Source organism: Phragmites australis, chromosome 11 (assembly GCF_958298935.1).
Source record: "Phragmites australis chromosome 11, lpPhrAust1.1, whole genome shotgun sequence".
NCBI classification, from domain to species: domain Eukaryota; kingdom Viridiplantae; phylum Streptophyta; class Magnoliopsida; order Poales; family Poaceae; genus Phragmites; species Phragmites australis.
The window spans coordinates 34054400-34080602 of NC_084931.1; the positions used below are offsets into that span (position 1 = coordinate 34054400).

Below are 26203 nucleotides of genomic sequence, written 5' to 3' on the forward strand. Positions count from 1 at the left end.
GTCCTTTCATTTTGCCCATAAAAACCTTATCAAAGTTTGGAATATACTAGAATCCTGTATCCTATAGAATGAAAATGCACACAAATTTTTTTATAGAAATGATCATTTGATGGAGCGCAGTAGAAACACATGACTCAGATGAGCAAGATAGACATGTTACAATTCCTCCTAAATTCCTATAAAAGAAACTATTCTATATGATTTTTATAGAAATTTGACAAATCCATTCCTTGATTCCAAAAGATCCTAGGAAAAATTCCTAAGGTCCAAAAATTTGCTATGAAAATCCTAGGATCCCAAGGAGGCCGAAGAATAGAAAAAGGCCAACAGAAAGAAAAAGGGTGGCCCAGCCCGAAAAGGGCCAGCTGGGCTAATGCCCTGTAGGCCATGCGGGACGGGGACGGGCTCCCTCCACCTCGGAGGTTTGCCACTGGGCTCAGGCCCGTCCGCTTCTCAACGTCAGCACCGATGCGCGAGCGCCCTCTCGTGACGTTTCTCAGACCAGACCACCACCTCCCCTCCCCTCGCCTCCCCCTCCCCTTCTAGAGCCTAGAACCCTTCTCACCCACCGTACCCGGCGGCGGCGGAGATGAGCGTGTGGAACTACGTTGTGACGGCGCACAAGCCGACCAGCGTCAGCCACTCCTGCGTCGGCAACTTCACCAGCCCCAACCAGCTCAACCTTATCATCGCGTAAGTATTCACACTAATACCCACTCCCTCCCCTGTCTTCTCCCTCTCGAGCATCGGCGTAGGGTCCTCTTCGGATTGGAGATGTCCTTGGGATTGGGAGCTTGATGACGTCTTCTAGGGTTTTGGCTTCGGGTGCGGGCGAAAACTAGGGTTTGCTCTAAAGCTGGAACGCTGTGGGATCCGCGATTTCCTCGAAGTCACTTGTCTTGTTCCAGCTTTATTCAGTGCGGGATGAGACAGGGAAAGGGAATGTGTCTGATTCCCTCCCTATTGTTTCTATTGGGAAGATTTGTTGATTTTGCCCACTAGTTATGTGGGATCTGAGCTTATCACAGTAAAACCCTAGCACCCGATTTCATATTGTCTACAATGTTCAGCTGAAACAAAATGTCACATAATCTCTGATGTAACTGTAAGTCTCTTTGTATATGCAAATCATAGCCCGACTGATGAAAGGAAAACTGCAACTAACATGATAACATGATGCAGTAATCAGATGCTGCGTACGCCTTGTATGCTCCATAGCTACATGTCAACACATCTAGAGACATCTGTCGTGAGTTTGCCGCCTAGTGATTAATGTAATATTGTGTCTAGGAAACTCTTTCGTCCGTTGCAGTTCAATTGGATTGCAGTTTCTCTACGTTCTTTGGGTATCTGTTACTGTTAAATCCTTCACTAAGGCACACATGTACCAAACTTTCAGGAAATGCACCCGCATCGAGATCCATTTGCTTACTCCTCAGGGCCTTCAGGTTAGTGCTTTATTTGCACACTCACGAAATGCGATGGAGTAGTTTGCAGTGCAATCTGCTACCGTAAGACCATAACAAATTTGTTTTGCTAGCAGCCTATGCTTGATGTACCTATATATGGAAGACTTGCAACGATTGAGCTCTTTCGGCCTCATGTGAGTTAACCTTCTGTTCCTTCACCCGAGATACTGTATTTATCTTTGTGAATTATTTTTTGTAATATTAATTTGCTATTTTTTTCTTCTCAGAATGAGACTCAGGATTTCCTTTTCATTGCTACGGAAAGGTACAAATTCTGTGTTCTGCAGTGGGATGCAGAAAAATCAGAGCTTCTCACCAGGTTTGGACACTTACTCTGAACAAAAGCATATTGTCACTCAATGATGTCTTTTGAGAAGCACCTACACCGCCTATTTTGTACGGAAAGAATAATTTATTTGTAATATGTAGAGCAATGGGAGATGTTTCTGATCGCATTGGCCGCCCTACAGACAATGGACAGGTACGGACATCTCTGTCTAGTTTCAACCCCTTCTTTTGGTTTGTTGAAATTCTATGAAGCTTTTCCTTCAATTTAAACTTCTCATTCCCCCAGCATTCCCCAGAGAGAGAGAGAGAGAGAGATTGGAATTATTATGTAACAATGATATATCAATATTTAACCTGTAACAATGATACTATTTGGTGGCCTTTTTGTTTATTATGTAGATTGGAATTATCGACCCAGACTGTAGACTTATTGGTCTTCACCTCTACGACGGCTTATTTAAGGTAAGCCCACTGTCTGCTTCTTTAGATTTTTACGAATTTTAGATTTGTCCCTATTATCAAGCTGCACGTTCACGTCTCCAAGGAGGGAAAATTATATGTAGCTCTTTTTTTAATTGAAAAGAAAAGATTATATGCAGCCCTTATTTCCTTTGGAATGCTTGTTTGGCAGGTTATACCATTTGACAACAAAGGACAGCTGAAGGAAGCTTTCAATATCAGGTATGAGTATGACACTTTACAATTGAATTCCTTTGCTGATAAAATATTCATGTGGTCTGGAAAGTAGAAATATTGATGTGTCATTGGGTGGATTTTTTTTTTTGAAATCTTTGCAGACTTTATTTTTGTTAGAGACAACTGTAATATGTACATAGTGAGCCTTATATTGGTTTCTCAATTTGTCTTTCTGTTGCTTGTTCTTCTATTCATTAGCTAGTATAAAATAATTGGGGTTATTTTCTACTCTGTCTTCGCATGTTTATTGATCAAATTGAAGCCCACAATTTCTCATGGCATCTCGTGAGCATACTAATGTTTTGCCACTTTTTCCTGTGCTATTGTAACCACAAGATGTGGTAGCACAATTATTGTTTGAAGTTCATGTCAGGTCTTGATTGTTCATTATTGATGATCAATGTTGTCCAGATGTTTTGAGTATATTGTATACTCCAACTTGATTGGGACTAAAAAGGCTTTGTTGTTGTTTTGTTGAATATATTGTCTAATAGTTAGCATTATCTTATTGAAACTCTCTAATAGTTAGCGTTATCTTATGTTAGACTCGAAGAACTTCAAGTATTGGACATCAAGTTTCTGCATGGTTGTGTTAAACCTACTATTGTTGTCCTCTACCAGGTTTGTTTAAACTTCACATTTTCTTACATTGCAATGATTGCAGTTAATCCATTAGGCATTAGTACAAACTACAAAGTTTTCAACAGTTAAACTGTGTTAGTTATGAAAGTTTCTTTTGTTTATTGATGCCTGTTCCATGCTACACTTCAGGACAATAAAGATGCGAGGCATGTTAAGACATATGAAGTTGCATTGAAGGACAAAGACTTTGTTGAGGGTCCTTGGTCGCAGAATAATTTAGACAATGGTGCTGGTCTGTTGATACCTGTACCAGCTCCACTTGGTGGTGTGATAATTATCGGCGAGGAGACAATAGTTTACTGCAATGCCAATGCTACATTTAAAGCTATACCAATCAAACAGGTAACAATTTCTTCTTTATATAGCTTTTTTTTTGGTGGTGCCAACTACATGTTGGTAGGTATCATGTCTTTTATGTAATTTTTTTGCACTTTATATTTCAGTCCATCATAAGAGCTTATGGACGGATTGACCCAGATGGTTCTCGTTATTTACTCGGTGATAATACAGGAACTCTGCATTTACTCGTCCTTACCCATGAACGAGAAAGGTAACTGTTTGTGCATTTTTTGGAACTATACGGCTCTTAAGCTATTGCTTACAAATTTTCTGTTGTCATGTTTTGCCTACTTTTTAGGGTCACTGGTTTAAAAGTTGAGTACTTGGGAGAGACTTCAATTGCATCATCAATTTCATATCTTGATAATGGTGTTGTCTATGTTGGTTCTCGATTTGGTGATTCACAGGTGGGTCAAATGCTTTTTAGTACCTTTCATTTCTCCATGCTAGATGAAAAGCAAATATTGCATGTCCTCTTTTATGTTCTTTGGAATTCATACTCATATTAAACAATTTAATGTTCTTAACAGCTGGTAAAGCTGAACCTTCAAGCTGATGTAAGTGGTTCATTTGTTGAAGTTCTTGAGCGGTATGTGAATCTTGGACCGATTGTGGACTTCTGTGTGGTCGACCTTGACAGGCAGGGTCAGGGTCAGGTGGTCACTTGTTCAGGGGCATTTAAAGATGGCTCCCTTCGGGTTGTTCGGAATGGTATAGGGATTAACGAGCAGGTATTCAATTAAGAGTTGTCTGTTATTGCTAACTTTTAATGTGGAGAAGTTGAGCTGTTTGTCTTCTCTTGTTTAATTAGGCCTCAGTAGAACTCCAAGGTATCAAGGGATTATGGTCATTGAAATCTTCCTTCAATGATCCTTACGATATGTACCTAGTTGTGAGCTTTATAAGTGAGACACGGTTCTTGGCGATGAACATGGAAGATGAATTAGAAGAAACCGAGATAGAGGGGTTTGATGCACAAACCCAGACCTTGTTTTGTCAAAATGCCATCAATGATCTTCTTATACAGGTGCCTTTTCTAATGACCATTTTCATCTGCTGTTTCTTGCATGTGGCACAGTAGCAGATTAGCATAACAATTAATGGAAATGGAAAACATGGAGTAGTTACTAGTTAGTAAAAAAGTTGTGGATTTTTTTTGGATATTTGAAAGAAAAAGAAGAGTTTTTTTACAGGCGTTTGGTTACTTGGTTTCCTATGATTTCGTTATTCATCGTATTAGTAGTTACATTATTATGTCTTATAAGTTATGTTTAATCAACCATTAATATTTTATCTGTTGCTTCCGATGACAGGTTACTGCAAATTCTGTTCGGTTAGTCAGTTGTACCTCTCGGGAGCTAGTGGATCAATGGAATGCACCAGCAGGATTTTCAGTCAATGTTGCATCAGCTAATGCCAGTCAGGTGCTTTTCCTTTTGGGTTGACCCGTCTTTTTTGAAAATTTGGGTATATGCTAATACGGGGTGCAACATGCATTTCAGTGAGCACTTTTCCAAAACCTGAAACTTTGCAGTGTCATTCAACTGATTTTCTCCTTGTTTTCTTTTCATAGGAAGTTTCATCTTTTTTTCTTTTTTTTTTGGCTTTTTTCTAGTAGATGATGATCTGTTGCCAAATATGATATAATCATTAGATTTGTGATAATATGACTTTGGGGGTGCTTTGCTGCTTTAGTATCCTATGGCCTTGTTGTCAATGCACATGCAGCAACTCTACAATTACCCAAAGTAAATCCACAAGAGAAGAAGTTTGGGGACGAGAATAGTAAACAAGAAAGGAAAACTTATCAAAAGATTTGTTGTGCACATGCAATCCCAATTTAAGAATACCTGTCCAGTTAAAATTGTATGGTGATCCATATATGGCTTTCAATTCTTGCCTTTGCTTTGTACTTATAGACTGCTATACTGCTATACCCACTTTATTGATTAACTACTTTTTCTTGAGTCTGAGGAGCCATTTTGCGGTTGATATGCTGGCGAATCTAGCTAGTTACGGGAATCTTTACTAATTCCAGTAAGGTTTTGTTGTCAAGGCTCCAGGAATGGTGCTCGGAGAATTGCTACGTCCAAAAATAGAAAGAATTAAGTGCTATTGAAACACCGTCCTGATGTCAAATGGATCTTGAGCTTTGTCTTGGCTACTTCATGTATCTTATCCAAAATTATGCCGTGTCATTTCTTTCTACCTACAGTGAAGAACTATATATGGCTGCCATTTATTGGAGACATTAATGATCAGTAGCCATTGTATAGTCTAGCAATATTTTCCTGGAAATCATACCTACATATGAATTTGAACGATTGAATCCCTAAGCTACTGAATTTCCCATAATGTTTTTAAATTGTTCATTATGCATTGCAGGTTCTGTTGGCAACTGGTGGTGGCCATCTTGTTTACCTAGAAATTAGGGATGCTAAGCTTGTTGAAGTGAAGCATGCACAGCTAGAACATGAGATCTCTTGTCTTGATTTGAACCCAATCGGGGAGAATCCACAGAATAGTTCCCTGGCTGCTGTTGGGATGTGGACTGATATAAGTGTTAGAATATTTTCACTTCCAGACCTTGAATTAATAAGGAAGGACAATTTAGGTGGAGAAATTGTTCCTCGGTCTGTTCTGCTGTGCACCTTGGAGGGGGTACGTTCTTGACCTCACTTTCCTTGAATTTTTTTGGCTATTTCAAGTAACATATACTTGCTTTTCTTTTCAGGTTTCATATTTGCTCTGTGCTCTTGGAGATGGTAACCTGTTCAGTTTTCTGCTGAATGCAAGTACAGGTGAACTGAGTGATAGAAAAAGGGTGTCCCTTGGGACCCAACCAATTAGCCTTCGTACATTCTCATCGAAGGGCACAACCCACGTGTTTGCTTCATCAGATAGACCGACTGTCATATACAGCAGTAATAAGAAGCTGCTCTATAGCAATGTTAATTTGAAAGAAGTTAATCATATGTGTCCTTTTAATACAGCTGCATTTCCAGACAGGTTCTTTCTCTCTCTGGATTTTGTGCTGTGAAATTGCTTGATCTTTGAGTTCACTACCTCCTGTATGTAGTTGTGAATGCTTGTATCTATTTGGTTGAGATGCTGTCACAAGTCAATTTGCATAACCATCAAATGTTTGTGCATTGCCTGGATTGGGGAATATGTTCTTTTAAAAGTGAGATTTTAGATTTCCTACTAGAAAGTAATTTATTTGAATCAGCTTTGTTTACAATCTGATGAAACTTGACAGCCTGTACTTAACACAAAGGTGTTGATAACTCCCTTCTCAATTTTTCGTATACATGTTTCTTTTGACTTTGTCAAGCAACCTCCTTTTAAATAGTATATCTTACCTTTAACAGTAAAATTAGCATGTTAGTTTCTTACATTCCTTACCCTGTGGCACGGATACAAAATTAGAGAAGAGATGCTTTATAACCTGCTAGTTATGCCTCCTAATATGTTCATTTGATTCTTGATTGTTGCTAGTGCCATACTACTTGATGCTGTTAGTTCACACTGTATTATGCCACTATTTCGTTAATTTCGTCTTGGTAATTATTTGGAAATGTTATCACTGTCTTAAGTTTGCTATAGTTTACCCCTTCTCGTTTCAATATCACAGCCTTGCAATTGCTAAAGAAGGTGAACTTTCAATCGGAACCATTGATGATATCCAAAAGCTTCATATCCGCACAATCCCCCTTAATGAACAAGCACGGCGCATTTGCCACCAGGAGCAATCAAGGACACTAGCATTCTGCAGTTTCAAGTACAACCAGACTAGTATGGAGGAAAGTGAGACACATTATATTCGTTTGTTAGATCACCAAACTTTTGAGTTCCTGTCCACATATCCTTTAGATCAATATGAATGTGGCTGCTCCATCATTAGCTGCTCATTCTCAGATGATAATAACGTCTATTACTGTGTGGGAACTGCATATGTTTTACCCGAGGAAAATGAACCAACAAAGGTAATTTGTCGGAGAGTTTGATGTTTCATTAGTGCTGTGTATACCTTTTTAGTACTTGCTCAGTTTACTGCCTCTTGTAGCTTATTTCTCTGTAAGAATGTTGTTATTGAGTTCTCTGGCACAAAATGCTTATACATCGATACGTCTTGGTGCAGGGCCGAATCCTTGTATTTGCAGTTGAAGATGGAAGGTTGCAATTAATTGTAGAGAAAGAAACCAAAGGAGCTGTTTATTCACTGAATGCATTCAATGGAAAATTATTGGCTGCTATCAACCAGAAGATTCAATTATATAAATGGATGCTACGTGAGGATGGTTCACATGAGCTGCAATCTGAGTGTGGCCACCATGGGCACATACTGGCCTTGTATACTCAAACCCGTGGTGACTTCATTGTAGTTGGAGATCTGATGAAATCAATATCCTTGCTGGTCTACAAGGTAGCCTTTAATTCTTTGCTTGACACATTGCAGTATTTCTGTTTTTTTATAGCAGTTTCTTCATTGGGCCAATTACTATTGTTTTTCTTTTGGGCAGCATGAGGAAAGTGCAATTGAAGAGCGTGCTAGGGATTACAATGCGAACTGGATGACTGCAGTTGAGATGCTTGATGATGAAATCTATATTGGTGCAGAGAATAGCTATAACCTATTCACGGTGCGCAAGAACAGTGATGCAGCCACAGATGACGAAAGGGCAAGGCTTGAGGTTGTCGGGGAGTACCATCTTGGAGAGTTTGTGAATAGATTCCACCATGGTTCACTTGTAATGCGCCTTCCAGACTCAGAGATAGGCCAGATTCCCACCGTGATCTTTGGCACAATCAATGGGGTCATTGGCATTATTGCCTCCCTTCCACATGACCAATATGTGTTTCTGGAAAAGCTCCAGTCCACTCTCGTAAAGTTCATAAAGGGTGTCGGGAACCTGAGCCATGAGCAATGGCGGTCATTCCATAACGACAAAAAGATGGCGGAGGCTCGAAACTTTCTGGATGGTGACCTGATCGAGTCATTCCTTGACCTTAGCAGAAGCAAGATGGAGGAGGTGGCCAAGGTCATGGGCGTATCTGTTGAGGAGCTGTCCAAGAGGGTGGAAGAGTTGACGAGACTTCACTAGATCAACAAGTAGAAGTTTGCTGTAACTTGTTGCATCTATATCCTTTGTAACTTATTTTTCGCTGACGCAGTCGCTTGTAGTTTCATTGCATTGAGCTGCCTCCTGCTGTTCAAACAGCCGGCCGGTCGCTCAAGTCGCAAGACTGACCCTATCACTGTTTACGCGTGGTTGTACCTTATTTTGTTGCCCCATCAACATTCCAGCTGTCAGTTTGATGAGGTTGTTTTCTTTTTAATGCCGAGACAAAAATGTCGCGACATCAATGAATATGGGCCTCGTGATGCTGGTGCGCAAAATATGGTGGATCCGTAAAAATGGGGGTATTCTTGATGGTCTTAAACCTTTCGTCATCAGTTTAATCTGTCCGTGAGTAAGGAACGTCATCAGTTTTATTAAGCCTGTAGCTCTCGCATGGAGACGGAAGTTGACTTTTTATTTTTATTTTTATTTAATCTGTCCGTGAGTAAGGAACGTCATCAGTTTCCGGCCCAATAAGCTGGCAAATCTTTCTCCCGTGTTCGTGGAATGTCCCTGCTTCTCCTGACAGTGAGATCGAGATAATAATAATATGTTGGGAAAACGGCAAACGATTATGGCAAACAAAAACAAGTGAGTTGCAGAGTACATGAATGGTACTTGAATTTTGCAATTTAAATCTGAGTCGGTGCAACATAATTCTCCTAGATCACTTGAGGAAATGTGTTTGGTTAACTGTAAGGATTTTTTAAGAGATACAACGTATATTCTAAATGAGTAGAAATAGACTTAGCGGATGTAGTGATCGGGGTTTCAAAATTTGTTGAAAACCGCTCGGTATTCGCGATATTCTACCAATTTGGTCCACATCTCATTCTGAATTCGATCAGTTTTCGAATTTGAATTCAAAAAATATCTAAAAATACTAGAGACAATTCTAAGACTTTCTGTGATTTTGTTCAAAAAAAATATCGTTTGCATCATATTTTATGAAGAGGAAGTTTTTTTTAAAAAAAAGAAAAATATTAAAATAGGCTGTATGAACAGTATGATTTGGCCCATCACGTTAAGGAAAAACTTAACATTCAAACACATATTTTTGTATAGAGAGTATCTTAAGATGATCTTTAAAATTGATTTCACTTCGTTTAGAGTTTTATTAATTTCTTCATGATTTTTACAAAATTCATATGCATAAAGTGAACATGTTAAGAAACAACATTGTAATCACTTTTCAATGTCTACCATTATTTTCCTACATAAAGCATAGTATAAGTAAGCAAATAAAAGTGGTTTCACTAATTTTGAAGGTGTGATGGGTGAGTTATTAATTAACCTAGTTGCAACACATTTACACAATCATGCATGTTACAATAATATTTCATAAGTTCATATATTTTAAAAAGACATATGGTCATGTAAGAAGACTAACAAAATTGATTTCATGATTTCTAGATTAGCAAATAATTAACTATGCATTTAACTAGGTTTAGCAAATACATTTTTTTAATAAAATATTCAACTTTTTTATAAGTATAAATATTTTATCATGTAGATCATGTTACAAGGAAATCTAAAAAAATTCACTAGATTTGAACCTTATATGAATTAGTTATTAATTTTATAAGGTTGAGTTATTTTTTGGTTTTTTTAACTTCACCGCAATTCGGAAAATACGCTCGGTAAATCGGGAAAACCGAACAATTTTTGAAGAACTCAATTGAAATGCGTTCAATACGGAAAATTCGATCGATTTTAGGTGTAATTCAATCGGTTTTCGGTTGAATTTGAGTGGTTACCAAATGGGCGATTTGGTCGAATTCTCACCAAATTTTGAGTGGTTTTTTTTATATTCGTGATTTTTGAAAATTCGGTGGATCAACTATAAAACGAATTTATAAATCTTTGTTGTGACTCTGAAAAGAAGATTATTTAGTTGTCTGCATAGACGGATGCAATAACTCTACACCTGCAAATGTAATGACCATATGAAGGCTTTTTGTTGTCTGCACAGGTGGATACAATAACTCTACACCCTGCCCTTAAGATTAACAAGTATGCATATTGCAACCCTATAGCAGATACAATGCATCAAACGGGATAGGCTACAGAGAGAAGCTCGATTCGAACATATCCAGTTATCCACTGAATTATGCTCTAACTACATAATTGCATCCGTATATACAGAGACGAATAATGCACACAGATAACTAAATAACTTTTTTCCAAAAAAAATATACACATGAATAGAATTAATATATCTTTAAGGGTCTGTTCGGATGGTTGTACAGAGCCATTCGGGACATGGCCATCTACGTTCACTTGTTGGTTGGTGGCACTAGAGAGCGGATGAGGCGGTCGGACATGGGGGAATATTTCTGTAGATGCTGGATGGCTATTCGTACTTGATATGTACATACGTGTTATGATTTTTTATTTAACTCGTAATTTTATTTAAAAGTATAAAAGTGGTCTAAATTTTTTAAAACAATATAAAGCTGACTAGTAACTCATTTTAATTTGTTTGATTAAAAAAATATGAGCCAATATTTAATTAAATTTTTCTAAAAAAACCTACTTTTATAATATTTAGCAATTTTTAATGCCTCCAATAAATCCAAAAAATCTGAAAAATTTACTAATATTCTTCTCATATGATGTACTATAAATATGAATAGATTATCATATCTACTCTAATCTCACCAACTAAATAAAAATCGGTTTATACTATTTACTTAACTAAATATAAAATTAGATCACCTCATTAGAAAAATATGAACCGCACTATTCTATCTAACCTCACTCAACAACCAAATACATACTAATATGAACAACTAAATTCGTTTTAAATGGACGAGACCACTGCGATCCACTGAATACGCTCTGAATGGACAAGGGAAAAGATGACAGGAACCGCCCGGATGAGGGAAACGCGCCAGCAGTTGAAAGCTGCACCGTTTGAAATTGAAACCTTCCCGTCTGGGCAAGGGCAACCCATCCATCCATCTCCCTCCGCCTCCTGCAACGCGACCAAATCGAGCCCCCAAAACCACACCTCATTTCGCTCTCACCCCCGCACCCCCCCCCCCCACCACTCTCTCTCTCTTCCCTCGCGCTTGGTTTGGCTGCCCCCTCCCCCCGCACGGGCGCCTCGCTGCGGCATCTCCCTCCCAACGCCTCCCCAATTCGCCGCCGATTCGGCCTCCCCAAGCGCCCAAACCCTAGATCTGGTGCGGATCCCGCGCCTCGCCGCCATGTTCTGGCGCATGACCGGCCTCTCCGCGGCCTCGCCCGTGAGTGCACTCCGACCTTCCCCTTCCCTCCTGCTCCTGCTTCCGGGACCGCTTCAATGATTGTTTCGTCGCTGAATCTAGCTGCGAGTGGTGTCGCCAATCGGATCGCGGGTGGTTTACTCATGCTTGCTGCTCTTCCAATTCCCCATACGTCTCGCTTAGGGTTCGTCGCTGCCCTGGGACTACACCTCTGCGCGTGTGCTCTGCGAGTTAGTCAGCCGCGTGCACGCTGTGCTAGGGTTCGCTTCGAATTAGGGAACCTAACTGCTGCTGTCGGCGCATCTTGGTAGTGGTGTCACGAAAGGACAAAAAAAAAAAAAAAATTACGTAGCTGCTGGACGCGCACTCAGTCATTTCAAGAATCGGGACAGCCTAGTTACAACAATTTTGTTGAATAAAAAACCTACTATTTGTAGCGCAACACAGGCTGCAGACTGATTACTGCTTGGCAGAGTGCGTTTCAATTGACGAGACTTCTACGCAAGTGTTGAACTTATATCATGTACGCTACTCTTTATTTCTTAATTCCTTCCACCAACAGAGTGATGGAAAGTTCATTATGTTGAAACAGCGCTCTGTATAGAAACAGCTGTCTTTATAGAAAGCTTCAATAGTATTTGTGGGCCTGGGTTTTTCTACCGTTTCTTTGTCGGGTTATCTTGTGCGCTAGACTTGTTGTTTTTTATCCTCAATACTCATTTATTAATAACTGAGTTCCTATTAATTGAGCATGATTACTAGTATGTGCTAATTATTTGAATTATTTTTTTCTACCATCGCAAGGCCCCTGTGACCATTTGTTACTATACCCTGCGAAATCTCCACCTCATTTGCCTAACTTTGTATCCTACTGGTCAGGTTGATACAATTCTAGACAAGGAGAACTTCACATTAGAAGAGCTGCTCGATGAGGATGAAATTATTCAGGAGTGCAAAGCGTTGAATACTCGACTCATAAATTTGTAAGCCCACTACCTGTTTTCAAGTTATTACAGTTTTATGCATCCCCAAGTAACCATTGAACCTTTATCAGTTTCTGAGTCTTCTTCGCTTGTGAAACAGTAATTAATGACCTGTTGCATTATCTAATATTATTGCTGATAGGTGTTTCCCACTGTGGTCGACAGGCAAAGGAATCTTTTTTTATGAATAAACTAGATGATAAAGGCCATACTTATTATACGCCTACATCCTTTGCTGCCATTGTTTTATGCACCAGCACTGCCTATTGGGTTCTATCATAGAGAACTGAGAAGTAGCTTTAATTGCAATTCATCTGTGTGTACAACTTGTTCTATCTCCTGCTTAAGATCCCTTTACATTTTACTTTTTGCATATGGTATGTAATTAAGCTAGCAGCAACACATGCCGAACTAGTTCCTTGAGTTTCTAAAAGAAAAACATCTGAACTCATCCTCTTTCCCTATTTTTGTAAGCTTCTACAGCGTAGGTTGTGCTTAATGATCGTTTCTTTGAATTTTCTTCCAGTTTTCATCTATTTCGGTTGTCACATGCTGATAAACGAGGATTGTGATTGCCTCTCTCTAATGAACTAAGAGTGCTTATTAGTTCAAGCCTGACTTGCTTTTACTTATCAATGTTTGATTTCAAAACGAGGAAGTAGCTCTATATGTTAATAGTTTAGTAATTAGTGCCAACATGCTGTATAGCTTTCAATTAGTCTTCATTTTTTTTGGAATTACACTGCAAATTGTTTCTTTCACCTGATTCTAGTTTTGTTTTCCCGCGTAACATGCTTGAATGTTGTATCTAGCTTGCGAGATAAGGCCCAAGTGGAGCAATTACTTCGTTACATTGTGGAAGAAGTTCCAGAGGATTCAGAGAGGAAGCGGTCTTTCAAGTATGCTATGGATTTTTGTTTACTACCATGCTATATATAAAACTAGCTTGCTAATGAGCCTTGTCAAACTTCTCTTGTCTACCTCTGGCAGGTTTCCATTTATTGCTTGCGAGATTTTTACTTGTGAAATCGACATTATCTTGAGGACCTTGGTAGAGGATGATGAGGTAAATATATTAGTTCGTTAACACGTTTCTCTAGAACATGCTGCTTCACAGGTTGATAAACCTCATTCTAGCTAACCATCCCCATCCCTTTTGTTACATGATGCAGTTAATGGATTTGCTGTTCTCATTTGTAAAACCTGACCATCCGCATAGCACTTTATTAGCTGGTTACTTCAGTAAGGTACTTTGCCCTTTTATTCCTGGACTCTTAATCATCGCTAAACTTGTGTTCAACACTTCTGTAATGTGTTTAACTTCTAAGAGTATTAGCATAATTTAGACATTGGGTTTCATGCTGTACCTCTGTTGCATTACAATGAAATATGGAGCTCAGTCTGGCTACTTGTTTCTGCTAGGTGGTAATATGTTTGATGCTGCGGAAGACTGCTCCTGTTATGAATTATGTTCAGGTATTTCAGATCTGTATTATAAAAACACATATTGTTGCTACTACGTCTTTATTTTAGGCAATTACCAGTTAACCTCGAACTTGACTTGTGCATGCATTGAGTCAACATTCATATTTTGTTTTACTAACCAAAGAAACCTAAATTAGAAGTCTAATGCTATAATGGCTGATGGATTGTGTGCTCCACTCTGTACGATTTATTGCTTTAAATCTAGTTGTGCTTTACAAGCTTCTGTATCCATGCGCATGTGCTTGCCTCGCTGACTGAAGCTGTAAATCTATGATACATTCCGTTCTTGACTTTGTAAAGTGCATGAATGGAAAATGATTTATGGTCAATTAATACTGGGTTCTTATGTTCTTTGTGTGATTGAAATCTCAGTTCTGCTCATTATCTGCACTGTGTTTTCCTTTGATACATTCGATTTGAATTTGCACTGTCTTGTACACACTGTAAACCTGGAGTCTTTTGTGCATATTCCAATTTATGTTTTGCTCATCTTTGTTTCCTTTTTTTAGGAGCATCCATATATTGTGGTCCAACTTGTCGACCTCATTGGCATCACATCAATAATGGAGGTAAACAGTTACTGAATTCACTTCCCATCTCTTTTGATGTGTACATTTGGTTGATGGCTGTTCATGAAACAGGTGTTGATAAGATTGATTGGTGCTGATGAAACCATATACTTGAATTTTGCCGACACATTGCAGTGGTTAGAGAATACAGATGTCCTGGAAATGATTGTGGATAAATTTAGCTCATCTGTAAGTACTGACGCTTGATCACTAAGTAACATAGTTAGCACTATACAACATGAATATTTGATATTAAATCATGGCTTGACACTGCATTGGACTGGCATTGGTTAGGGATGTTCCTGCTCTATTCTCTCAGTAGAATAAATCTTCATCTGCTTTAAAAAAATATTATATATTTGCTAGCAAATAGCTCATATATCTATGCTACTATGACCAAGCAGGACTCCCCTGAAGTACATGCAAATGCTGCAGAAATCCTATCTACAGTGACTCGATGTGCCCCTCCTGCTCTTGCTGCAAAAATATGCAGCCCAAGGTTTGTCCTTTTTGTATAACTTGTTGTGTGACCAGAACAATATAAATTTTGAGCCTCATATAGTTATATCCCTTTCTGTGTCAACTATCGTTGTGTTCATGTTTTTGCTTGTTCCATGGTATTTCAGTTTTGTTGGTAGGTTGTTGCGTCATGCTCTTGAAGAATCAAGACCAAAATCTGTCCTGGTTCATTCATTGTCTGTGTGTATATCTCTTTTGGACCCCAAAAGACTAGCATCGGCCTCATACCAAGCATTTAGAAGCAACTTAAGTCATGGGACACTGGTCACTGCCAGTCCAGAGACAGTTGATGGTATGCTGGAGAGTCTAGGTGAGTGCCCTGTATTTGATTCTATAGAGTTAATGCTACTTGCATTTTTGATATGTTCACTTGTGATCTTGATTCTTTCTATCACATGCATTATCCTTGATACACTAGGCATTTTTGTTGTTGTTGTTGTTGCATGATTGCCTGTTTGAGGTAACTTATCAATATACCTGAAATCACATCTTAGGTGATCTGCTGAAGTTATTGGACATTACTTCTTCAGAAAGTGTTTTGCCTACAACATATGGATGTTTGCGCCCCCCTCTTGGGAAACACCGTTTGAAGGTACGCTCTGATGATGAGAATGATCTTAATTAGTTTGAGTATATGCCATAGCTTAAGCAATCTATTTTTTCCCTGAATAGATTGATCTTAAGCTTTAGTTATTTGATGGAAACATTAATATTTAATGCTGCTTAGGGCTATCTAGGCTTTACTATTATTGATCTTGCATTGGGCCATCTGATGGGGTAATTTCTGGGAGATATGCATATGGTATGAGTCTTGATGGCCTCAACTACTGTTCACATTGCGTAACTCTGCAGTTAGGCCAGGCTTGGAAGGTCCAATTAATCTTTTGCTTTCAACATGCCCGCTTCAGAGTTCTTTCATATTCTGTTTTGGTTCTAATAGATGATATTTCTGTTTCTTTCAGATTGTTGAGTTCATCTCTGTTTTGCTGACAATCGGTAGTGAAATTGCTGAAAAGGAGCTAATAAGACAATCAGCAATAAAGCACTCCATCAATTCATTTTTTCAGTAAGTGGGCTATTGTGTGTTTATGTGCTTATCAATTATCATTGTTAAAGGAAAATCTTCACACATTGGTTGGTACTGCAGATACCCTTATAATAACTTTTTGCATCATCATGTTGAGAACATTATCATTTCTTGCCTCGAAGTTCAAAGAAATCACCTGATTGACCATGTCCTTAATGATTGTGACCTTGTTGGTAAAGTTCTTGCCGCAGAAAAAAATTCTTCTCTGTCAGCAGACTTCAATGGGGTAATCTATTACTGGATTCTTGTCACCTCGTATTCTCCTTTCCACACTACATTGACATAGGATCCTGTATCATGATTTATCTTCTATTTACAGCCGACATTACCGTCAGAAGGGAAAGAACCCCCAAGAATTGGGAACATTGGGCATATAACTCGAATAGCAAATAAGCTCATTCAATTGGGAAGTAGTAACAGTGTAATCCAGAGTCACTTGCAGGTAATTCGTGTTTCTGTTATTTTTTTAGCCCAGCAATTTGAAACTGTTTTGTGTTAGCGTTATTGTATGTTATGCACTCATTCACATTGATGAAATTTGTCTTCATAGGAGAATAGCGAGTGGGCTGAATGGCAAACAGATGTCCTGGTCAAACACAATGAGGTGGAGAACGTTTATCATTGGGCATGTGGGTAGGTTCTTTTCCCATCCTGTTTTCTTCTCTGTCTGATTGTTTTGTACATTGCTGAAACACTCATGGTGATTTCTCATTGTGGTAGATCGAATATTTCTATCCTGACTATTGGCTATCCTTGTTTTATGCTGCAGGCGCCCAACTTCTCTTCATGATCGTGGTAGGGATAGTGATGATGACGACTTCCGAGACAGGGACTATGATGTGGCAGCTCTTGCTAATAATCTGAGCCAGGCATTTCGGTACGGGATATACAGCAATGATGACATTGAAGAGGTGATTTTCTGGATTTGCAACATTGTGAGCTCTGGCAGTAGCTATAAATTATTTCACTGGTATTTTAAAGGAATGGAAATTGAATTCCTGAAACTGTTGTAATATCGTCATTGGTACTGTTTTACAATTTAACATTTCAAACATGTAATTTAATGTAAAAGTAAAACCTAAAGATTCTCACAGATAACTGTTGTATACTTGTATTATCTTCAATGCTACAGTCTGCTGCTACCTATGTCTAATGTATTTCATGTTCAATGATTGCAGGCTCAAGGATCACATGAACGAGATGATGAGGTATGTTAGTAGTGCTATTTATGTTAAGTTTGTTTGTTATTTTTGTCATTAGATTGTCTGCTGAATGCTTCAGTACAGTCTCATAGATTGTCCTTTATAATAACGTAAGGTCAGTACACGGTCAGTACTTTCGATTTGACAATTAAGAAATACCGGGTTCTGCTAGCAGAGAAATGGATTTTCTGCAGCCTGAAATGTGTGCGTCTGTCTCAGGATGTCTACTTTGATGATGAATCAGCTGAAGTGGTAATATCTTCCTTGCGTTTGGGTGATGATCAGGACGGGTAATTTGTGATGTTTTTAGTAACCTACATCATTCTCAGTATAAGTGAAGTTGCTTATAGACTCTGTATTCTACAGCAGCTCCCTCTTTACGAATTCAAACTGGTTTACATTTGATGGTGATAGAAGAATCAATGACCGGCTAGCTGCCTCTATTCCTTCATCATCTCCCAATTCTGAAGAGACTCCCCTTAACATGGAAGAAGGCGATGAGGTGCTAACTGGTGAAGCCACTGGCACCGAGTCACAAATGGAAAGTGTATCTCTTGAAAATGGCTCTGTTGAGGAGACCGAGGAATTAGCAGAAGTTGCAAAAAACACAGATGCCAGTACATATGATGATAAAATGTTGTCCACAGAAGAGGAAAATGCGTTCAAAGAAGCTGAAGCATCTGACCGACCTGTGGATGTTCAAGATGTCCAGGCTGACACACAAGCGGGAGATGTGGCTGAAGCATCACGTGGAGAGATGGGTACAGAGAGAACAGTCGAAGAACTTGCCAGCTCATCTGAGCCTGACAAAGACTCGCCTGGAGGCTCGACAGACTCTGCAGGCTCTAATGAACTTGCCCATGATTCAGGCTCAGGGTCACAGTTGGAGGGAGATTCACCTGTGGAGGTTGATAATGAAAAGAAATCTGTGTTTGCTACAGCAAATGAGTGAAGTATATGGGCTGGAATTGTACCACAGACCAGGGCAGTTTTTGCCGGCCAGATTCTTTCGCAGGCGAGCAATGCCAATTTGTCTTGCATCCCATGCTCAGGAACCGCGGACGATCATTCAGAAGCAAAGGATGCTGCACAATTAGAAAGGTGCTGCTTTTGCTATGTGCAGTTGATTGGTACCGTATGAACGAGCACATAGGTACAGCTGTGCACGCCCTGTTTATCACGGGACTCTCTCGACTCAACCACAGAAGCTTTTCCTCGATTCACATGGACTTTTTGCCCCGTAATGGTGGGAAAATTAATTATTTTACGATGTCATTTGGTGGCAGCACTGCCTTACTGGTTGATGCATGCAATGAGCAGATAAATTCTTCAGGTGGTTCATGATGTTGGGTACGGTGGTTATTTCTTTCGCTAGGGTACTCACTGTAACTTCGGCAGTGAGTTTTTCCCCCTGGTTTTCTTATCCCTTTAGAGCAACTGTTTTTGTAATTTTTACCTCATCAAGTGAAATATCTGGCCTCGTTTTGTGCGATCAAATGTTATATTTCAAGTCGGCTGCAAAAATTGGACGCAAAATGTTCGTCATTATCGATCGATAGGTTGAACGGGGCAATGGATGTCCACGATATACACTACTCCACCCAGTCAAAGGGCTGCGAAGATACGACTCTTTTTGGGAAAAGGTTTACAGGCCGTGAAGAGCTATGGACAAAAGGCCCATGAGCGGCTCAAAGGTATCAATTGTGCCCCAAAAAGACGCACAAGAGGTCCATTTTCGGCCCAGTAGACGGAACGCAGGACCACAAAGTCAACGACGACTGCAATAATGTCAAAAGGACATTTCCGGCCCAACAACTGCAAAAAGACCCATTGAAAGGCCCAACATTGTCGAACTCGAGACCCATTGACGGCCCATCAATGTACAATCGGGCCATTTACAATCCAACAGTGAAATAAAAGGCCCAATTACGCTCAACTTAGGCCCATTTACGGCCCAGCAACGACAAAAGTTTGCACATAGATGGGCCAACAACATAATGCCCATTTACGGCCCAGCAACGCCGAAAGTTTGCCCACAGATGGGCCAACAACATAATGCCCAAAAGAGTCAAAGGGCCACGAAATAAAGCCCATTAAAAGCCCAACAACGTCAACTGAGGCGTGTCGATACGAACCATTTACGGTCGTAATGGTGGCCCATTAAGGTTTGATTTGTGGTCGGTGTGACAAGTCGTCGAGTCCAAAGCATCCGAATTACGGAGCAGCGAGGGCCACGATAACTAATATAAAATTCTAGAACGGCCATGACACAGTTCAAGCGATGAAAAATGGCAGCACATTGCCGAGTTCCAAGGAACAGCCCAAAATCTCGTGTTAACAGAATGTATTTGTAAAACTAAGCGCATCCCGAGCAAATTAAAAAGAATTAAACAGTACCAAAATTGAATGCGGTGCGACAAAACTTCTCAACCTTGCAACTCCTGATTTTAGTATTGCAGCAAGCAATCATATTCAGACTGACCAGCGGCACAAATGCCACCATTGTCAGTAGACTTCTCGTTCCCACAAACAATTGTGCCATGCCAATCCATGGACACGTTTCAAGGGGTCCTCACTGAACTAGGAACCGCTGTGACCTCATTGTACCTTAAAGATGGTCTTCAACTTAAGGACAAGTTTCCAGTCATCCATAGACAAATCCTCCTGCATTCGTAATTTTTAAGGGAAAAAATTCAGTAACTCGTACATGAAAAAGAAGAAAGAGAAATATAGGACTTGCCCTGTAGTTTTGTTTCAGAATATCAATAGATCGCCTTGAGATGCGACTGACAAGCTCATCTTCCATATCAAAGTGTCTGCCGAAACTCCTCTGCTGCTCATCAGAATTGTTCGCTATAATCTGTTCACAAACCAACATAACATCTAGTAAACAGAGCCCAGAATAATAAGCGTATGGGATAGAGCGGCAGCTGATAGTGCAAACCTTTATGGCCACCTTTTGCCCTTTTGTGGCCATATCAACTTGCTTGTGATTAATTTCAATGGAGGCAATCTTCCCAATATCAATAAATTCTTTAGTGGGTATGCAGAGAGGTGTTCCCACCTAGATGACAAGGGAAAACAAGAAATCAGAACAAGATACATATCTGAAAGAACATGGTCAGAAGCCATAACTTGATATAGGATAGCCGTAACATAACTAGTGGTTACAAAAGCACTAAGCGGTAGGTGGGTGACCGGACGGTCTAGGCGGCCAATTTTTTTTTAAAAAAAAACAGTGAACATAACATTCAAGCCTCTGAATCTTTATATGATAGTTACTAGATGATAATCCTATTGGTATTTGTTTATGTAGAGGTTGCTAGTTAGGTCTCTAACTACTGAATAAGACAACATGGAAACACACAGCAATGGATTAAAAAAAGAGGGAGAATAAAATGCCAGTGATCAACCAAAATACCTTGGCTATTCCTTCAAGGACATCAACACCCAAAACAATTGGATCCTTCTTGTTAAAGACACAGTTCGGCATGATCTTAAGAACACAAGGGAACACAGCTTCTTCAGCGCTTTCCTTCTTCTTTTCTTCCTTGAGATTCTTAATGTATGCTGTAAATTGATCAAAAAGGTGATATATTATATCTGCCACAAAGATCCTCACACCGGACTCTTCTGCAAGATCGCGGGCATCAGGCATCACTTTGACATCAAAGGCCAAGATAGTTGCATATTCTTTCTTTCTCTCAAGCATAACGCTAGCCTTCATAACATCCTTCTTGTGGACTGGGCCTATACTGAAATCACAAAAGGGAATATTCACAGCAGGGCTCTTCAAGAACTCAGTGAGAGCTTCCAAAGACCCAAGGGTAGATGCCTGCACATAGACACCCTCACCACTCTTATCAATTCGGCTCCTAACTCGTGTCATCTCTTCCATAACAGCGTCCTTCAGTTTGTCTAGATCATCCTCAGGTCCTAAAACATAAAGAGCGGTCCCTGCGATTGCGTGTTCAAGACCCTGAAGAAAGAAATTAATACACAGCTACAGAATTCTGAAATGTCTTATTGAAGTTGTACCCACCTGTGCCGATATTTTTACTCCTTGTGCAGCTCTGATCTCCTTATGATGTAGGTAGGAGCCCTGAAAATAGGAGTTTTGGGTATTTTACTTCAACTTGTACTAAGAACAATTTGACACTGGAGAAAGAAATGGATGGCATGCAAACGACATAAACTTGAACCACAACGATCCAGTGCAAAAGAAAATAAAAAAGATCAAATTACAAGTAGCAACTGTTTAAGCTTATCGGTAGGACTATGCATGGCAATGTGAAATGAGACTAATATACTAATACTGCAGTAGGCATGCGTAACATACTGAGGTAAACAATTTCACACTGATGAAAGAATGGCATTGAGTGACATAAATCTGAACAAAACCATCTTAGCACCCACAAAAAAAAAAGAATAGCTGGCAAATGTTTAAGCTTTCTTGGTAGAACTAAAATGGTAAGATGACACCAGGTAATGGTTATTTTCCATAGACAAGAGCAGTAACATCTGAATGACCAAACCTGCATCTATTGACCAAAGTGTAACCCATTCTAATCCTCCCAGAATAAAATGATTCTATGATCAGTGTGAACAAATAATCCCCATTAATCAAATCACAGAAAGTGAATAACAATCTAGATTGCTTCTTTATCTAAGAGTACCTTGCTGGGTGTGAATTAAGCAATTAAAACAAAGCGCAACATAGCGCAACATTATCAGCTACTCACCTTAACTCGAAGCTCTCTCATCGGGTGTGGTGTCAACAAAGCTCTGATAGTTGTCACAATGGGCCCCTAAATAAAAAACACAACGAGAACATTAGGCATCTTAAACATGCTGCGCTTATTGCAGCAATAGAAATATAATGCAAAAGGATTTGTACCTGCATGCCACAAACAACTATTTGATCTCCTTCGTGTAGTATACCATTGACCAACACAACATCAATTGTGGTGCCATGACCTTCCACGACCTTGACTTCCAACACAGTGCACTGAAAAACAACAAGATAGCTGATAAGAAAAATTTAATAATGCATTTTTCTGTAATGGCATGAAAATAAATGTACATTACCTGGACTTCATCAACAAAGGTAAGCTTTTCTTCCAACGTCTTTTGTGCCCATTGAACCAATAGTAGAAGCAAATCAGGAATGCCTTCACCACTAACAAGAGCAGTGCATTCAACGTCAAGAAAAAGATGCCAATAGCTACTGTCACAATTCTAAATGCGTGAAGCAGTAAGTTCAATGGTACATCAAACCTTATTGCACTTGTAGGCACTATGTTAAAGGTATCTTCCATCTCCTTGTTCTTGTAGTACAAAGCAGTATTGACTCCTTGCATCTTGAATTGTGTCACAATCTGTTGGACAATCAAGCATTTTTTGTATCACGGAAATGCCAGTATATAATAGTTTTTTTTAGGGAAAACAAGGGAAGTAAGATGACCACACACATCGGTAACTCTCATGTTGAACTCCCTCTTAACATCTTCATTTTGTTGTTTCAAAGTCTTCAAAATAGGAGCATTTGGACATCTCTTCCAACCATAAAGACGATCAACCTTCATAGAGTGAAAACAAACAAATTAAAGTAATGGATAAATAACAAAACAGTAATGAAGCCAAAGTTCAAAGGATAGAACTCCAGAACATATACCTTATTTAAAGCAACAATAAACACTGCATCACGACTCTTCAAAAGATTCAGGGATTCAATTGTCTGAGGTTCAAGCCCATGCATGATGTCAACAACCAAAATAGCAATATCACACAAACTTGAACCCCTAGAACGCAGATTACTAAAGGACTCGTGCCCAGGGGTATCAATAACAAGCAGGCCTGGAACCTTAAGTGTGGCATCAGCTTTCAACTCCTTGGTTCTCTCTCTAATGTTTTCAGTAGGGAAGTATGTTGCCCCAATTTGTTGGGTAATACCCCCAGCTTCTCCTTCTTGTACGTTAGTTCGTCTAATACAATCTAGCAGCTTTGTCTTGCCAGTATCGACATGACCAAGGATGCAACATATTGGTGATCTGAGGTCACTACCATTCTTAGCGCTATCCTCTTTAACAGATCCTTTCTTTGAGGCAGCACCTCTGCTCCTCCTAATATTATTACTGGAACTCCCGTCATCCATTTCACTCTTCTTAGAGTTTGCAACAGGAGGAACGACCTTTTGGACAGAAGGTACCGCAGGTTGTGTTTTCGAATTTTCCTGCTTCTGGGCAGGCTCAGCAGCCTTCTTGACAACGGGCTTTGACTCTTCCTCATCAAAAGCACTTGTCTTAGGTAAAGTTACATCAATATCATCCCAGCTCTTTGCATCCCATTCATCCTCATCTTCCTCTTCTTCCTCTTCTTCTGGTTTTGGCTCTTCAATCTCTTGATCAGGTTCGGTCTTCTCCTCAGATTCCTCCGCCTGCGACTGAGATTCCTGATCCACCAGCAGCACATATTCTTCCTCCTCAATGTTAGTTCCATTGACCTCTTTCTGTTGTTCTTCAACTACTTTTGCAGTCTCTGTGGTCTTTGGTTGAGCTTTCTTTTTCTTGGAATCATATATAGGCCTCTTCTTTGTCTCAGGGGCAGCACCCTCAGCTTTTTGGAGTTCACTCTGCTCAAGGAACTGTCTCCTCATGGCTTCTAACCTCTTTGCTTCCTCCTTCTGCTTCCCAGTCAAGAGCTTCCCCTCCTGCTTCTTCTTCAGCAGCTTCTCCTTTTCCCTCTCCTTCTTCCTCCTCTTTGCTTCCTCTGCTTTCCTCTCTTCCTCCTCCCGCCGCAACCGCTCTTCCTCCTCCTTCCTCAATCGTTCTTCCTCCTCCTTCTTCTGCCGCTCCTCAGCTTCCTTCCTCTTCGCGAGTGCCTCCTGCATCTCCCGAACATGCTTTGGGAGCTTCTTCATGTCAATCTTCCCTTTAGGCACCTCTTGTTCCTTCTCCTCTTTCTTAGCCTCCGCCTCCTTTGCTGCCGCCTTCTTCTCCTTCTCCTTTTCCTTCTTTTTCTTCTTCTTCTTGGCTGCAGTGGATTCCACCTCTCCTTCCCCAACCTTCTCCTCTGCATTAGCATCCTCTGCAGCTTCCAAGTCCTCCTTAGCCACTGCAGCAGAATGTGTTGCCTGTGCTGGCTTCTCCTTCTCCTTCTCTGCAGGTGGGGCTCCACCAAGCTCAGCAAGAAGCTTATCCAACTCCTCCTCTTCCTGGGCTGTTCTTCCACTCTTCTTCTTTTTCTTCTTTGATTTCTTCCCTTCAGCATCATCCACAGTGGGTGCAGCAACCACGGAACCCTCATCCTTCAGCACCTTGGGCTCAGACTCCCCAGCAGGAAGCGGACGGTCCTCAATCTCAGCAATGAGCTTGCCTATATCCTCATCATCCACGGTAAACCCTCCCTTCTTCTTCTTCTTTGATTTCTTTCCTGCGGCATCATCCACATCAGGGGCAGCCACAGAATCCTCACCTGTCACCTCCTCCGGCTCAGCTTCGTCTGCAGGCTGAGGAGGTTCCTCGATCTCAGCGATGAGCTTGTCGATGTCCTCATCGTCCACGGTAAACGCACCCTTCTTTTTCTTCTTTTTCTGCGACTTATTTGCAGCTGTGGCGGCAGCGGGCGCCGCATCCTCCTCTTCCCCGTCAGCCACGGCTGGTGGCGGCGGGGCAGGCTCATCAAGGTCGAGGTCCTCGTCTTTGTCGGGTGCTGGGCGAGCTCCCTTGTCCTTCTTCTTTTTCTTCTTCTTGGCCTTGCTGAAGTCGAAATCGAGGTCGTCGTCCTCGGCGTCGGCGGGATCGTTGTTGGCCTCCGGCTCCGGGGCGGGGGCGGGGGAGGGCTCCTCCTCGTCCCGGTCGTCGTCGGCCTCCTCGAGGGCGTTGAAGGCGATGAAGGAGCTCACGGGGGCGGCGGCGGCGCCCTTCTTCTTCTTCTTCTTGCCGGTGAAGACGAGGTTGATCGGCTCGTCGTCGTCGTTCTCAGCGGCGGCGGGCGGAGGGGGCTCGTAGTCGTCGTCGTCGGGTACGGCGGCCTTGCCCCCTTTCTTGCCCTTCTTGGCGCCCTTCTTGGGCTTCTCCTTCTCCGCGGCGGTCGGCGGCAGCGCAGGGTCGGCGTCGGCGTCCTGCGGGAAGGAGTACTCGTCGTCGTCGATGGCGACGCTCTTCTTGCGCCCCATCGCCGATGTGGTTGGAACCTAGGGTCTGAGACAGGGTGTAATGTGGCGGTCGGAGATCGAGAGGAGCCGACGCGAGGTGGAAGAAGAGAGAGAAACCCTACCTGGGGTGGGTCGGGATTGCGAGGGGACGAGAGAGCAGGAAAAGGCTCTTCTTCTCTCTCCTTTTTACCTTTCCATGAGATTTTTTTTTTGTTAGATCGGGAGCTCTATTCGTTAAGCGAGTTTGTTTTTTTTTTAAAGAAAACAATGAGGAGCAGCCAATATCTGTTCTGGAGTTTGTTTGGGGAACATTATTGCATCTTTTGATATGGTTTTGGTTCATCGACACGATTGTCATCTTGGATCTTATGGACTTTTCTTTTTTCATCCAGTTACAATGCTTGCCATGTTTGCAG

The 26203-nt window shown here is 40.7% G+C and overlaps 3 protein-coding genes across 4 annotated transcripts; 2 read left to right on the forward strand and 1 right to left on the reverse strand.

The window, feature by feature from the left end:
* Positions 1-477: 477 nt before the first annotated feature.
* Positions 478-8802, forward strand: LOC133885026 (DNA damage-binding protein 1). Its single transcript, XM_062324650.1, has 19 exons — positions 478-693; positions 1400-1448; positions 1544-1603; positions 1697-1788; positions 1899-1950; positions 2157-2219; positions 2389-2438; positions 2999-3074; positions 3225-3437; positions 3539-3645; positions 3733-3841; positions 3965-4165; positions 4246-4461; positions 4748-4858; positions 5820-6095; positions 6169-6443; positions 7069-7420; positions 7576-7860; positions 7958-8802. The coding sequence occupies exons 1-19, from the start codon at positions 590-592 to the stop codon at positions 8537-8539; spliced, it is 3273 nt and encodes a 1090-aa protein (XP_062180634.1). The 5' UTR covers positions 478-589; the 3' UTR covers positions 8540-8802.
* Positions 8803-11615: 2813 nt separating this feature from the next.
* Positions 11616-19129, forward strand: LOC133885027 (uncharacterized). Of its 2 annotated transcripts, none has more exons than XM_062324651.1 (19): positions 11616-11808; positions 12667-12770; positions 13583-13669; positions 13761-13836; positions 13943-14017; positions 14193-14246; positions 14765-14824; positions 14897-15013; positions 15229-15323; positions 15451-15653; positions 15838-15935; positions 16306-16409; positions 16491-16656; positions 16750-16872; positions 16981-17063; positions 17200-17341; positions 17609-17638; positions 17852-17922; positions 17999-19129. In XM_062324651.1, the coding sequence occupies exons 1-19, from the start codon at positions 11770-11772 to the stop codon at positions 18582-18584; spliced, it is 2313 nt and encodes a 770-aa protein (XP_062180635.1). In that variant the 5' UTR covers positions 11616-11769; the 3' UTR covers positions 18585-19129. The 2 variants fall into 2 exon arrangements, with proteins under 2 accessions (XP_062180635.1, XP_062180636.1); XM_062324652.1 differs by having other exon boundaries at positions 18002-19129.
* Positions 19130-19914: 785 nt separating this feature from the next.
* On the reverse strand, positions 19915-25956 carry LOC133885030 (eukaryotic translation initiation factor 5B-like). The gene is made up of 11 exons (XM_062324653.1): positions 23307-25956; positions 23104-23211; positions 22910-23010; positions 22721-22811; positions 22530-22640; positions 22375-22440; positions 21675-21734; positions 21054-21611; positions 20577-20696; positions 20373-20492; positions 19915-20296 (listed from the first exon to the last, which is right to left on the reverse strand). Exons 1-11 carry the CDS (start codon positions 25806-25808, stop codon positions 20231-20233), a joined length of 3903 nt encoding a protein of 1300 aa, XP_062180637.1. The 5' UTR covers positions 25809-25956; the 3' UTR covers positions 19915-20230.
* Between the last annotated feature and the right edge of the window lie 247 nt (positions 25957-26203).